General features: G+C 37.2%; 1 protein-coding gene across 7 annotated transcripts in view; it reads left to right on the top strand.

The window, feature by feature from the left end:
- Positions 1-12,500, top strand: part of clmna (calmin a) — a 197,489-nt gene that overhangs the window by 2,462 nt on the left and 182,527 nt on the right. For 5 of the 7 annotated variants that reach the window (XM_077539142.1, XM_077539141.1, XM_077539143.1 and 2 more), the window contains exons 2-5: positions 2,365-2,426; positions 7,058-7,153; positions 7,259-7,342; positions 7,453-7,545. In XM_077539142.1, the coding sequence (XP_077395268.1) occupies positions 2,365-2,426; positions 7,058-7,153; positions 7,259-7,342; positions 7,453-7,545 (335 nt within the window). The remainder of the gene's footprint in view (positions 1-2,364; positions 2,427-7,057; positions 7,154-7,258; positions 7,343-7,452; positions 7,546-12,500) is intronic. The other 2 variants (XM_077539145.1, XM_077539147.1) reach the window with 2 other exon arrangements.

Below are 12,500 nucleotides of genomic sequence, written 5' to 3'. Positions count from 1 at the left end.
AGCATCTGATAAGTGGCTGGGAGGGCTGAATTGTGGGAGAGCAGCTCGTGCTTTCAAGCAATGATTTAGAGGCTCTTGCATAACATGGTGAGCCAGAAAGAAAGGGAGTGCATTTCCCTCCCTCTGCTTTACTCAAGTCTGAGCTGAGTGTTCCCACAGCCCACATAACATACTTTTTTTGTCCCACTTATGGCTCATGCCCACATACAGGCACGCACGCACACACGCACGCACGAACACTCACCCCCACCCCCACACACAACAAACAATTCTGTTGTAGCATAAAAAAAAAAGTCGAAATTTTATCATAATTTAGAATGTGGCTTCTCTCTATCTTTACATTTAGATTAAATCTTCAGATGAATGTGCAGAACAACACGGTGTGTTTCCAACTTCCCTACGTTGTGATAGTACCACGAATGTGCCATATTGCTTGTAGCAAGCCCTGACCGAGTCATTGTGATTGTGCCATTGTCGGTGTAAGATGTGATCGGGCTGCCAGATCGTATTGGGATAGACTAACGAACACGTCCCGCTACAGGCTTGGCTGGAAATGATCCAGTTGACGTCAAACATTGGAAAGAAAATTTTAAAGATTAAAATGTACGGACTGAAATTGTAAAAATGTAAATAAACCTAAGAATATAAACGCAAAATATATTGAATAAATAATAAAATAGATTGACTAAATGCTAAATACACAAAATAATTGTCTCAATGTGACAAATATTGTCACCAATGGCATACAGACTGTTTTTTGTTATTGAAATTGATTTGTGAACAGCTAAAAAAAGAAACCAAACCGAAGCTAACTTCATTAGCTTGCTGTCTAGCTGGTGAAATCTAGAAGCTTCAGAACGAGGACAGCATACAGATGAAAAGGTCAGGGGAACATCGGCTGGAGGAGCAGGTGAAGAAAAAAAAAAGTACTGACTTTTACTGAGCTAAACAAAATAATGTTCACATGAGCTATTTTTTACGAAATTACTATTGAATTGTTTTGATAGCTACTGCTGTTGCAGGCAAACCTCGTGTTCCAATGAAATATTTTTCAAATATATCGAGTTGCGTATGCCTAAGGTCATGCTGCACCTCCACAAAAAATGGTGCGACCAAATCCTGTGCTGTGCGAGCAACTAAAAATGTTACTTCCACCAGTGCTAGTAGTGAAAAAGTTAGTGTAGAGCCCTGATTTAATAAATAATACAATAGATTGATTAAATGATAAATGCACAGAATAATAGTCTCAGATGTGACAAATATTGTCACCAATGGCATACAGACTGTTTTTTGTTATTGTGACTGATTTGTGAACAGCTAAAAAAGAAAACAAACCAAAGCTAACTTCGTTAGCGCTGCTGTAATGATGTCACTGGCAAGCACGAAGGCGGTTCAATCTATTATTTTTCTTTTCACTCTTAAAGTTTCATGCCTTTATATTTTTAGATTTATTTACGTTTTTACAATTTTAGTCCATAATTTTTTTTTTTTTAAATTGAGCAATTGTAAACAGACAATTTCCGGATAATCGTGACGTCATCTGCAGGCGACCCTGATACATTCTGGCAGTCCGATCACATCTTACACCGACACCGTCCTTATGAGTCCTTTTCCAGTTGGAGTTAACTGGAAAACTAAACATACAAGAGGAATTGCATACACTGTATATTTAAATACAAAACATGTTTTGTTTTTTAAACAGCGCTAGCCTAGTGCTAATGCTAAAGTCAATGGAGGATCCCGCCCATTTGAATGCTAACGGAAATTAGCATAGACTTTGGGAGTGATATTCCTTCAAGTAATGAATATTCACACACAAATGCTGTAGAAACACATTCACACTGGTAAGATCACACTACTCGCAGGCACAATTTTTCCCCAACGTGTGAAAAAAAAGAGTTGTATTAATAGAACTCAATCGCAACTGTCTTGTATCTCATTCTAAGTGTGTACTCAATACATGTACGGCACCACACTGCCTCTAAGAGGCCAATTGACAATTCTGAATATATTTCCCCAATGCAACACAATGCAAATGCTTCCACTATAGCAGTCAAACAATATTTCAGCGTATTTTGAAATCAAAATAATCCTCACAAATCGAATTACAACGATCCAAATTCCATTGCATTTCAGTGAGCAGAGAGCTTCCTTTCACCAAGTTGACTGCCATTTTCACTTGTGACGTAAGCTCGGAATTGTCAATACATGCAGGAACAGCCAATATTTGTTTTTAATTGCTGTTTCGGATGTTCTTATTTTACTTTCTTACTAATTAAATTTCTCGCTGTCCTTTTAAGAAATATTTAAAGTTTTCAAGGAATTTTCTCAGAAAATCTTTTGTCTTCACGTCCTTTTTTACAGTTGAGCGAGAAGTGGTTCAGAAGAGGACCTTTACTCGATGGATGAATCTCCATTTAAAAAAGGTTTGTTCATGTCTTACAATATAAACATAAAAAAATCCTGGTTTTTACTCTTCACAATTGTTTATGACTGCCTGAAAAATACATATCCATCTATCACGGCTAGGACTGGGCGATTTTGCCCAAAAATAAAATCTTTTTAACAAAAAATACGATTGATGATTCCCCCCCCCCCCCCCGATTTTATATAATAATAATAATAATAATAATAATAATAATAATCCATCCATTTTCCAAAAAAAAAAGGTATTTGCAACTTGTCCTTTCACACCCTTATCAGATCCTCAGGATCATCCCCTGAATAAAGGTGCAAATTAGGCAGGCCAAATGGACCCAGATGTCCCAGAGTTCTTGTGGTACATTGAAAACAACAGTGCAACACATCCCCTCACCTCCCCCGAACCGGGACTGACAAGTTTGCCCTAATCTCCAATGTTTGGAGGTCCTTTGTGGCTTTTCTGGGTGGCATGTGACCTAAAGCTTTTTTTTTTTTTTTGATACAGATTCAGTCTTACATTTTCTACAAGCCACACATACATACATTTTATGCTAGGGGTGTGAATTGCCTAGTACCTGACGATTCGATTCGTATCACGATTCACAGGTCACGATTCGATTCGATACCGATTAATCCCGATACGAATTTATAAGTCGATTGTTGCGATTTTTTTTCATTCAAATTTAGAAAATACTAATCAGTAAGCTTGTAGAGTGTAAGATTTATATGAAAATGTATTATTTATTTATCTGAAATTTCAGTCTTATAGAGGTTGTAATCTGTTTCATGTTTGAACAGCATTAAAATAAAATATTAAGGCTTAATGTTCCGTTCATATAACATTCTTCCATGCTCAAGGTGTGAATCCTAAAAAAAATAAAAAAAAAAATTAAAAAAAATCGATTCTGCCGATTATTGAATCGATTAGAGAATCGCGCGATGTAGTATCGCGATATATCGCCGAATCGATTTTTTTAACACCCCTATTTTATGCTATAGCAAATGTTTGCATACAAAGGACACACAAACAGTAAGGAGAATGTCTTATTTTCAACAAACAAGTTAGCTGGAATTAATGATAAGCATCAAATTTTCCAGGCAATAAAATTGTATATTTCTTGCAGTTTGACTGCGAGAATACAACTGGTTCATTCTAGTTATTCAACCAAATTTTCAACTTTGCCTGTTCTCAACAAGAAACAAAGAGACATCTGGGTCCATTTGGCCTCAGATTCAGTTGAATATTGGTGGTCCATTTGGCCTCAGATTCAGTTGAATATTGGTGTGTGGGACAAATGGGGCACATTCCAGCATAATGGCTGTGTAGTGGCTGCCTTTACATATGATAGGTGGCTAACTGATCGGACAACAACTCGTTCAAAAGTGCAGGGACAAATGGCCTCATGTGGTATTCAAAGAGGGAAGGGTCAACCACACCCTCCTTGGTCTGCATTCGCAAATGATAGGTGGATGCTAATACGTGGACGATTAAATTAATACAAATGTGCAGGGCCAAATGGCCCCAGTCCGGTACATGAAAGGGGGGGGAAACATAATGGGATATTAAGTATTAAAACAGCGGTATAGGCATCGGCAAGTACTAACAAGTAACATGCCAATACAACTATTTCCGACACTAATATAGGCCTTTGGATGCAGCATCTTGTGTCTTGCTTGTGCACGACATTCACTGATGTGTGATATGTTCACTGCATGCCGAGCCAAGATATCCTATTGGCCCTTAAATGCTCCTAACCAATGGCAGGGCAGCTTTTTCATGTTGAAAAAAAATCCTCTTGGTATCAGTACGGTATTGGCATCGGCCGATACTGCAAAACTGGGTATCGGAATAGTTATGGGGGCCAAAAAACAGTTTCAGAACACACAATAGCAAAAAAAGTACTGTTAAAGTCAACGTTATGCTTTTAATGTATGCTTTTACAAAAAGCGTTTTTTTTTTCCTCTTCCTGTTTTCACCAGACTGCGAATTCTGACAAAACTTCGTTATATTCTAATGCTAATCGCTGCAAAATGGAAACAGTATAAAACATACTTCTTTTTCCTGATGAAAAAAAGAGACTCTAGTCGACGGATGTCAAACATAAGGCCCGTTGGCCGAATCAGGCCCGCAAAGGGGTTTAATCCGGCCCGCGAGATGATTTTGTAAAGTTAAAAAAAAAAAAAAATGTCGGACTAATTAATTCAGTCGGCCACAATCAAAATATATAAAATTTGTAACTTCACAAGCAGTCCTCAGATGAGCAATGCAACTTGTACGGGGGAATCGTCCTGGATGTCATTTTACACACAACTTAAAGTTACGGTTTGTTTAATTATTATTATCTTTTAATCATAGACTGACAAACGTGTTAAATACGACACAAATTAAATTACTGGTAACACAAATAGATATGAAAAGGATTAGCATCCTTATAATGTCATTAACTGCGCCACACATTGCATTCTGGGAACAATATATACGCAAAACAGGTCAATTTAATACATCCAGGACTCAGTGTTACTGCGTTCCATTTGTATTTGTATTATTTTTTGGAACAATATGTGACCGGCTCTGGCAGAAGGGTCCACATGTGCAAAAAAAAATTCAAAATTGAGATATTGCTATATTTGAATTCTGCACTTAATTCCCTTTAAAACGATATATAATACATGGATGTAGCTCAAAAAATGACAAAGTTACAGCAGTTTTAATGTTCGAAAGTTGAAATTCCTAGTTTTGAGAAAAAGAACTTTAAAAGCTGGTACTTGCATCTTTCAAATGTCCACAGCAACCAGTACCTTAGGAAAAAGATATGAACCTGAAATTTTCAGGAACTGTTAAAATATCAATGTAAAGTCAATTCCAATAGCAGGCAAGGTGATCGTCCGAGATTTTAACCCTTTAAATGTTTTGGAAGTTTGACCTCTCAAGAGATGAAATCAGCCTCAACTTTGAAGATCACACTCAGCATACAATTCATTTGCTGAGGCTTTGCTTATTTTATTGTTGCTCCTTGTGGTATTTTCTTGCATAAATTAGGTCGCTGGAGCGGGATCACATATGATTACAGTTGAGCTCCGTAATTTAGGGCTGGCCCACAAATAGTGAAAATGTGCGTATAATTGACAGCAATCGTTTTTAAGTTATATGCAGTTATTTTACCGATGCGGCCCACTTGGTAATATATTTTCCTCCATGCGGCCCATGAGCTATAACATGAGTTTGACACCCCTGCTCTAGTCTTTCTTTTGGTTGGTTCCATGTTTTTATAGCAACAGAACGCAATCTTCTGAGGGCCTTGCAAAATCAATCAAAATAGAATAAAATAGCCGGGAGTGAAGGAGGTTGCTCCAGTAAAAATGGCTGGGAGTGAATGAGTTAATTAAAACGGAATGTACTAAAAAAAAAAAAAAAAAAAAAATACAAATAATAGAACATAACATTAGTTATAGTTAAGGCTTTGTTATGGTGAGTGTTATAAGCTAGGTTTAGGCTAAGAAACTATATGGTAAAAAGTGGAGGCGGAAGTGGAGGTCACAGGTTTCCAGTGGAGCTCCACTCACCCATGGTCTGCAGCATGAGGATCATGCCAGAGCATGTCACTTCTGATGGGGTGGGGGGTAGTCGGATTGGGTGGTGGTGGTGTCATGACTACGCTCTCAGTGCATTGTTTCTGTTTCATCCCTGGTCTGATTGCAAGCTGAGAGCTGCAGTCACTCCTTGTTGGAGTATTGACCTTGCCACGTCCTTGTCCAAGAGCATTATTCCAACCTTGCCAACCTAAATTCCAGTTTCTAGTCTTGTATTTTGATTCCTGTATTCACGTGAGTTGTTATCCGTAGTTTTGTGTTTGTGTCTCTCCGGCCTTTTGTCGGAGAGTTTTTCTTCACGCGTTGAGTCATTTAACCCTTTGACTGCCAAAAACGTTTCATTGCGTATGCTAAAATATTAATCAATGCCGCCATAAACGTTAATTGACGTTAATTGACGAAAGGTTTTCTCTCTCTCTCTCTCTCTCTCTCTCTCTCTCTCTCTCTCTCTCTCTCTCTCTCTCAATGGGCAGTGCAACTTCTTGTGCAACACTGCATGCTCAATGGGTTGTGGAATCAAAAACACACTAACTATGGCAAGCAGATGGCAGCATTGTATCTTTTTTTTCAATGGGCTCATGCTAGATGAAATTACAATAAAATACGACTGATATGATGAAATTGAACGTTTTCAAGGATGACGTGAATGATCAAAGCCTTTTGTCACATTAATTCACAGAGCGTCAATAAACAAAAACAATATCTAAGTCACTGTTGTGCAAAAAAATGATCTTTTCAATGTCACTCAAATTACCTGTTTTCAAATGGTGATTACTAAAGAACGGAATAAGATAGAAACATACTTTTTTTATGTTTATGTTGTCATAGCGCACAATATTTTGTTTGCCTTGAAAGATGAGTGAAAATGCTCGAAATCGGCTGGCACTGTTGGTGCCTCTGTCATTTTTGGGATCCACCTTCCGGTTCTACCGGAGAGCTTAACAGGCGGGTGGTGGGGCGGGTGCAAGAGTGCAAAAGAAAGCAAAATGTGGGAAAATATCAAAGTGCTCATTTATATCGTGTACGTTTATGCTTTCGTTTTCAGTGTAATCCGCCTATTGAAGTCCAAGACCTATTCCAAGATATCCAGGATGGACGTATCCTCATGGCTCTTCTCGGGGAGCTTTCTGGCTGCAAGCTGGTCAGACTCTCGCTGTTTATTTGTTCATGGCCTTATTGAATCAATGACTAGTAGCTTCCAATAATATTTTCTTTGTTGCTGTCAATATTTTACATGATTGTCCAGCTTCACGGGTTCAAGAAGTCACCACATCGAATCTTCAGACTTAACAATATTGCCAAAGTCTTGTCTTTTCTTGAGGAGAGAAATGTGAGTGCCACAAGTATATTATCCCCCAAAAATGTGAGAATCCTACTTTTGTTTTGATTACTTAAGTATTTATACGTGCAAAATACATGTTTTGACGCTCTGCACAACAGGTAAAGCTGGTCAGTATTGATGCTGCTGATGTCGTAGATGGAAACTCATCCATCATCCTGGGACTTATCTGGAACATCATTCTCTTCTTCCAGGTTTACCAATCTCCCTCATTTGCGCTATTTCCATCTCCCCCTTTTCCGTACAACTGTCATTGCCCTCAAAAAGAAACCAAATGTGACAAACATTCAATTAAAATCCAATTCGGTTCAATTTTATTTCAGTCTCAGGGTCAACTCTTAACTCTTTGACTGCCAAATGTTATCAAAAAACCCCAACGGTGCCAGCCGATTTGGAGCATTTTCACTCATCTTTCAAAGCAAACAGAATATTGTGCGGTATGACGACATAAATGTGGTGGATACCATATGAAAGATTGGATTCCATTCTTTCATGAGAAAAAAAAAGTGTGTTTCTACCTTATTCTGTTCTTTAGAAATCACCATTTGAAATTTGGTCATTTGAGTGACATAAGCGAAAACAAAAATATTAAGAGAAAAACGAGCTTTTTGTGAAAAGATACATTTTTTTGCATAACAGTGACTTTGACAGTAATATTTTTTGTTGAGTGACAAGGCAGTGCTGCACAAGACATTGCGCTGCCTACTGAGAGAGAGAGAGAGAGAGAGAGAGAGAAACTTAATAAACGTAAATTAACGTTTTTGTCGGCATTCATTAGGATTTTAGAATACGACATAAAACGTTTATGGCGGTCAAAGAGTTAAAAATAAGCAAACAAACAAAAAACATACAAAAATTAAACAACTACCGTTACACATTACGAAGACAGGCAACCAGCGTTTTCATATGTTTGACTGGTAGCAAATTGCACTACATATAATTTGTGAGTGACTCCAAAATTTCATTTTGAGACATTTTCAGTGTACCAATAAAACTATACATTATTTTTTTTAGGACAGCTTGCAAAGTCTTCTCTCGCGCAGAGACCAACATCTCTGTTGTACTGTTCCATCGTGGTCTTAAAAGCACTCGCAGAGCATCATTATAGGCCACCTGAAGCCTATGCATACTTGCTTTTTTGTAATAATACCAAAGGTGAGCTGTCTGCTCTCAATTGTTGTCTAACAACTCAAGTCGCAAGTTGAGGTGACAGTGGACATGATTGTCATCCATTGCTGGAGCTCTCCATTGCAAGCCGGCGAGACTTCTTTGTTGACGAACTGCTCACTCAACCAACGACAGGCAGATTGCAACGGTGGAGTCCAACCCAAGACACGCTTAAGACCGCCCCCTCATTTGAATAACATTTCGACTTGACAGTCCGGCCCAAAGCTGCCAAAATTCAAAATAAATAAATGACTACCAGTAAATAAATAGATAAATAAATGACTAAATAAATGGATAAATAAATAAATGACTAAATAAATAATTAAATAAATGACTAAATACATAAATAAGTGACAAAAATTCAAAATAAACAGATTTATTTCCATTTCCATTTCTTTTTAAAAAAGATTTTTAGATATAATTTTTGAATTATATTTTTTTTATATTCATTTTTATTTTCACTTTTAGTCATTTATTTATTTATTTAGTCATACATTTATTTTGAATTTTCAGGTTTGGTCCTCCATAGAAAAAAAGCTTTAACAAACACCAACAAAAGGGCGGGTGTCAAATGAGTAAAACATCCATCCATCCATTTTCTTAACCGCTTATTCCTCATAAGGGTCGCGGGGTGCTGGAGCCTATTCCAGTCGGCTTCGGGCAGGAGGCGGGGTACACCCTGAACTGGTTCCAGCCAATCGCAGGGCACACAGAGACGAACAACCATCCACACTCACAAGCACACCTTGGGACAATTCAGACTGCCCAATTAACCTGCCAAGCATGTCTTTTGAATGTGGGAGGAGACCGGAGTACCCGAAGAAGACCCACGCAGGCACGGGGAGAACATGCAAACTCCACCCAGGAAGGCCGGAGCCTGGACTCGAACCCGAGTCCTCAGAACTGGGAGGCGAACGTGTTTAACCACTCCCCCACCATGAGTAAAACAACTCATACAGAAAGGAAAACAAAATACTCAACACTCATTCTGACAATCACACACCCACACACTCAGTTATGTATATATGTAATATAAATGTGCACACCTGTGTCTTTCTTCTGTGATGACTGGTAGGGATGTCACAATAAGTGCAATATCGTGATATTGTGATATTAAAACTGCCACAATATCATCGTCGTCATGTTCACAATATTTAAAAGGAACACATTTGTTCAAAAAGTCAGGTTGATTTCAATTTGTGCAGTTTTGGCACCCTCTAGTGGCTAGTTTATTAGTGTACTTTAATTTTCATTAGGGATGTTTTGGCTTTCTATGTTTAAAATCTATGCTAATTGTTAAATGAAGGGGAACCTAATTTGCTTGTGAAGCGATCAATGTGCTTGCATTACCAAGTAAGTGCCTCAATATTGTTATTAGAGATTGTAGGTGGTTTATATGCATTGCTGTTATGGACAAAAGCACAATATTTGTTTTGTATGAGCTCTCTTTTTTACAATATTGTGATCTTTTTTAAATATCACCAACCTCCCCTCAATATCGTGATAATTAGGGGTGTTTAAAAAAAATCGATTCGGCGATATATCGCGATACTACATCGCGCGATTCTCGAATCGATTCAAAAAAAAAAAAATCGATTTTTTTTTTTTTTTTTTTTTTTTAAGAGCTCAGAATTGTTCATTCGGTAGTCTTACCGATTCAACGTCTTATCATCATTGCCTTTTTTGTGTGTGTGTGTGTGTGTGTGTGTGTGTGTGTGAATCGATTTTTAAACTTCCATTTTTAATGGAAAAATATTCAACAAAACGTCTGACTTCGGTTTAGGATTCACACCTTGAGCATGGAAGAATGTTATATGAACGGAACATTAAGCCTTAATATTTTATTTTAATGCTGTTCAAACATGAAACAGATTACAACCTCTATAAGACTGAAATTTCAGATAAATAAATAATACATTTTCATATAAATCTTACACTATACAATATATATATATATATATATATATATATATATATATATATATATGTATGTATATATATATATATATATATTATATATATATATATGTATGTATATGTATATATATGTATATATATATATGTATATATATGTATGTATATATATATATATATATATATGTATATATATATATATATATATATATGGGAGTCAATTGGGTCCAATTTTTATAGTCTTTGGTATGACCCGGCCGGGGGATTGAACCCACGACCTCCCAGTCTCAGGGTGGACACTTTCACTAGACCACTGAGCTGGTTATATTTATTTATATTAAAGTAAAGTAAAGTAACTTATAGTTACTTTAACAATTGAATAACGAGTACTTACCTTTTTCAGAGAAGTAACTATAACAGTAACTTTTTACTTTTCAAAAGTAACTTGAACAACACTGAACAAGAAACGTACATCTCTGCGGGAAAAAAAAGAAAAAAAACTGTCGAAGATGGCAGTTTGGAAATTGGAAATTTTTTTCCACTAAGAAGAACGTTAACTGCATATTCCAGGATACGCGATGGAACACAGAAGCAGAATGTGCATTTTGGTTTGCGTTGTTTGCTGGTGGATAATAATTTGATGAGTTTGGATTTTTGTGTCTTAAATACGACAAGGACAGTTAATTGCACAATCCAGTATACAATGGCAATGGCATCCACAGCGCTGCATTTTTCCCTAGATAGCAAGACAACATTGAATCAACGTTGATTTTTGATCCAAATCATCAGTATGGTTGACATTGAAATTTCCGACAATAAACAACGTTGAATCAATGCAAACAATCAATCAAACATTCAATCAATGAATCAATGTTACTGTCACCCGACAGTGACATTTGAAACAACATTGTTCTATTGTATGTCAGGCAATGGTTGGGTTAACATTGTTTTATAGTTGATGGACTTACGTTGACAAATACAATAGTTGATTTATGATTGACTGGGAAATATGATTGAGAAGTCATTGAATTATGGATGAGCAGGGGTTAATTATTATTAGGGCCCGAGCAGCTACCGCTGCGAGGTCCCTATTGTTTTTCGATCGGATTATTACTATTAGGGCCCGAGCAGCTCCCTAAACATTGACAAAACTCACCAAACTTTGAAATCTCTTCGGGCCCGGCGAAAAATTTGATATTATGTAGTTGTCATAACAACGCGACTCTATAGCGCCCCCTAGCGTAGAAAAATAAAAACCAATCCCGGCCCGTTTGACCTAGAGCTACGAAAATTGGCAGGCACGGGTAGCACCCCGAGATGCACAAAAAAGTCAGTGGAAGCCATTTCCTAAAATGTACAGGAAGTGAGCTATGAATTTTTGAATGTCCAATTTTGGCCCATTTTGGCACATTCACTGTGGTCATACTTTTTTCCCCCTTTGAAAATATTTTTCAGCCAGTTGACTTCAAACTTGCCATGCATTATCTCAACATCATCATCTCAACAACTGGGCAAAAAATCTTGACTTTTGAAAGACTATATGACGGGGCGGGGCATCAAATATTGCCTTTATTGCGGGCGTGGCCGCTACGGTGCCGCAAAGTCTGGTAATTTTTCGTGGCAATAAAAGCTGCTTGAACTTGACCCAGATGATCCTATCTTCTCAAAATTTCACACATTTGATGAGAGTCCAGCCCTTAAGACATCTACGAACTTATATTTCATCTTACTGATAGCGCCACCTACCTCCAATTTTTTCTTCAACGTTTTTCTCCAACCATGTTAACTGGACCTACCTCATATTTGCTCAGATGAGGGTTTCCGCCTTCATGATGTCACAACACGAATTTTTACAAAAATTGTAAACGGTATTTTATACAAAAAATGTAAACTCATTCTAAGTGTGATAACTATGTCATTTATGAATATTCTTTTACTTTCCACCACTCAAAATGTTCACTGGCATTAGACCTATCCAAAAATACATACTTTTGCTTTAAATTCAGTTTGATTTATTTTTGACAGCCTCTATGGACAATAAAAGCAACATTGTGCAATGAGTACGAGG

Source organism: Festucalex cinctus, chromosome 12, assembly GCF_051991245.1.
Source record: "Festucalex cinctus isolate MCC-2025b chromosome 12, RoL_Fcin_1.0, whole genome shotgun sequence".
NCBI lineage: Eukaryota > Metazoa > Chordata > Actinopteri > Syngnathiformes > Syngnathidae > Festucalex > Festucalex cinctus.
This window is presented reverse-complemented; position numbering and strand designations above follow the sequence as displayed.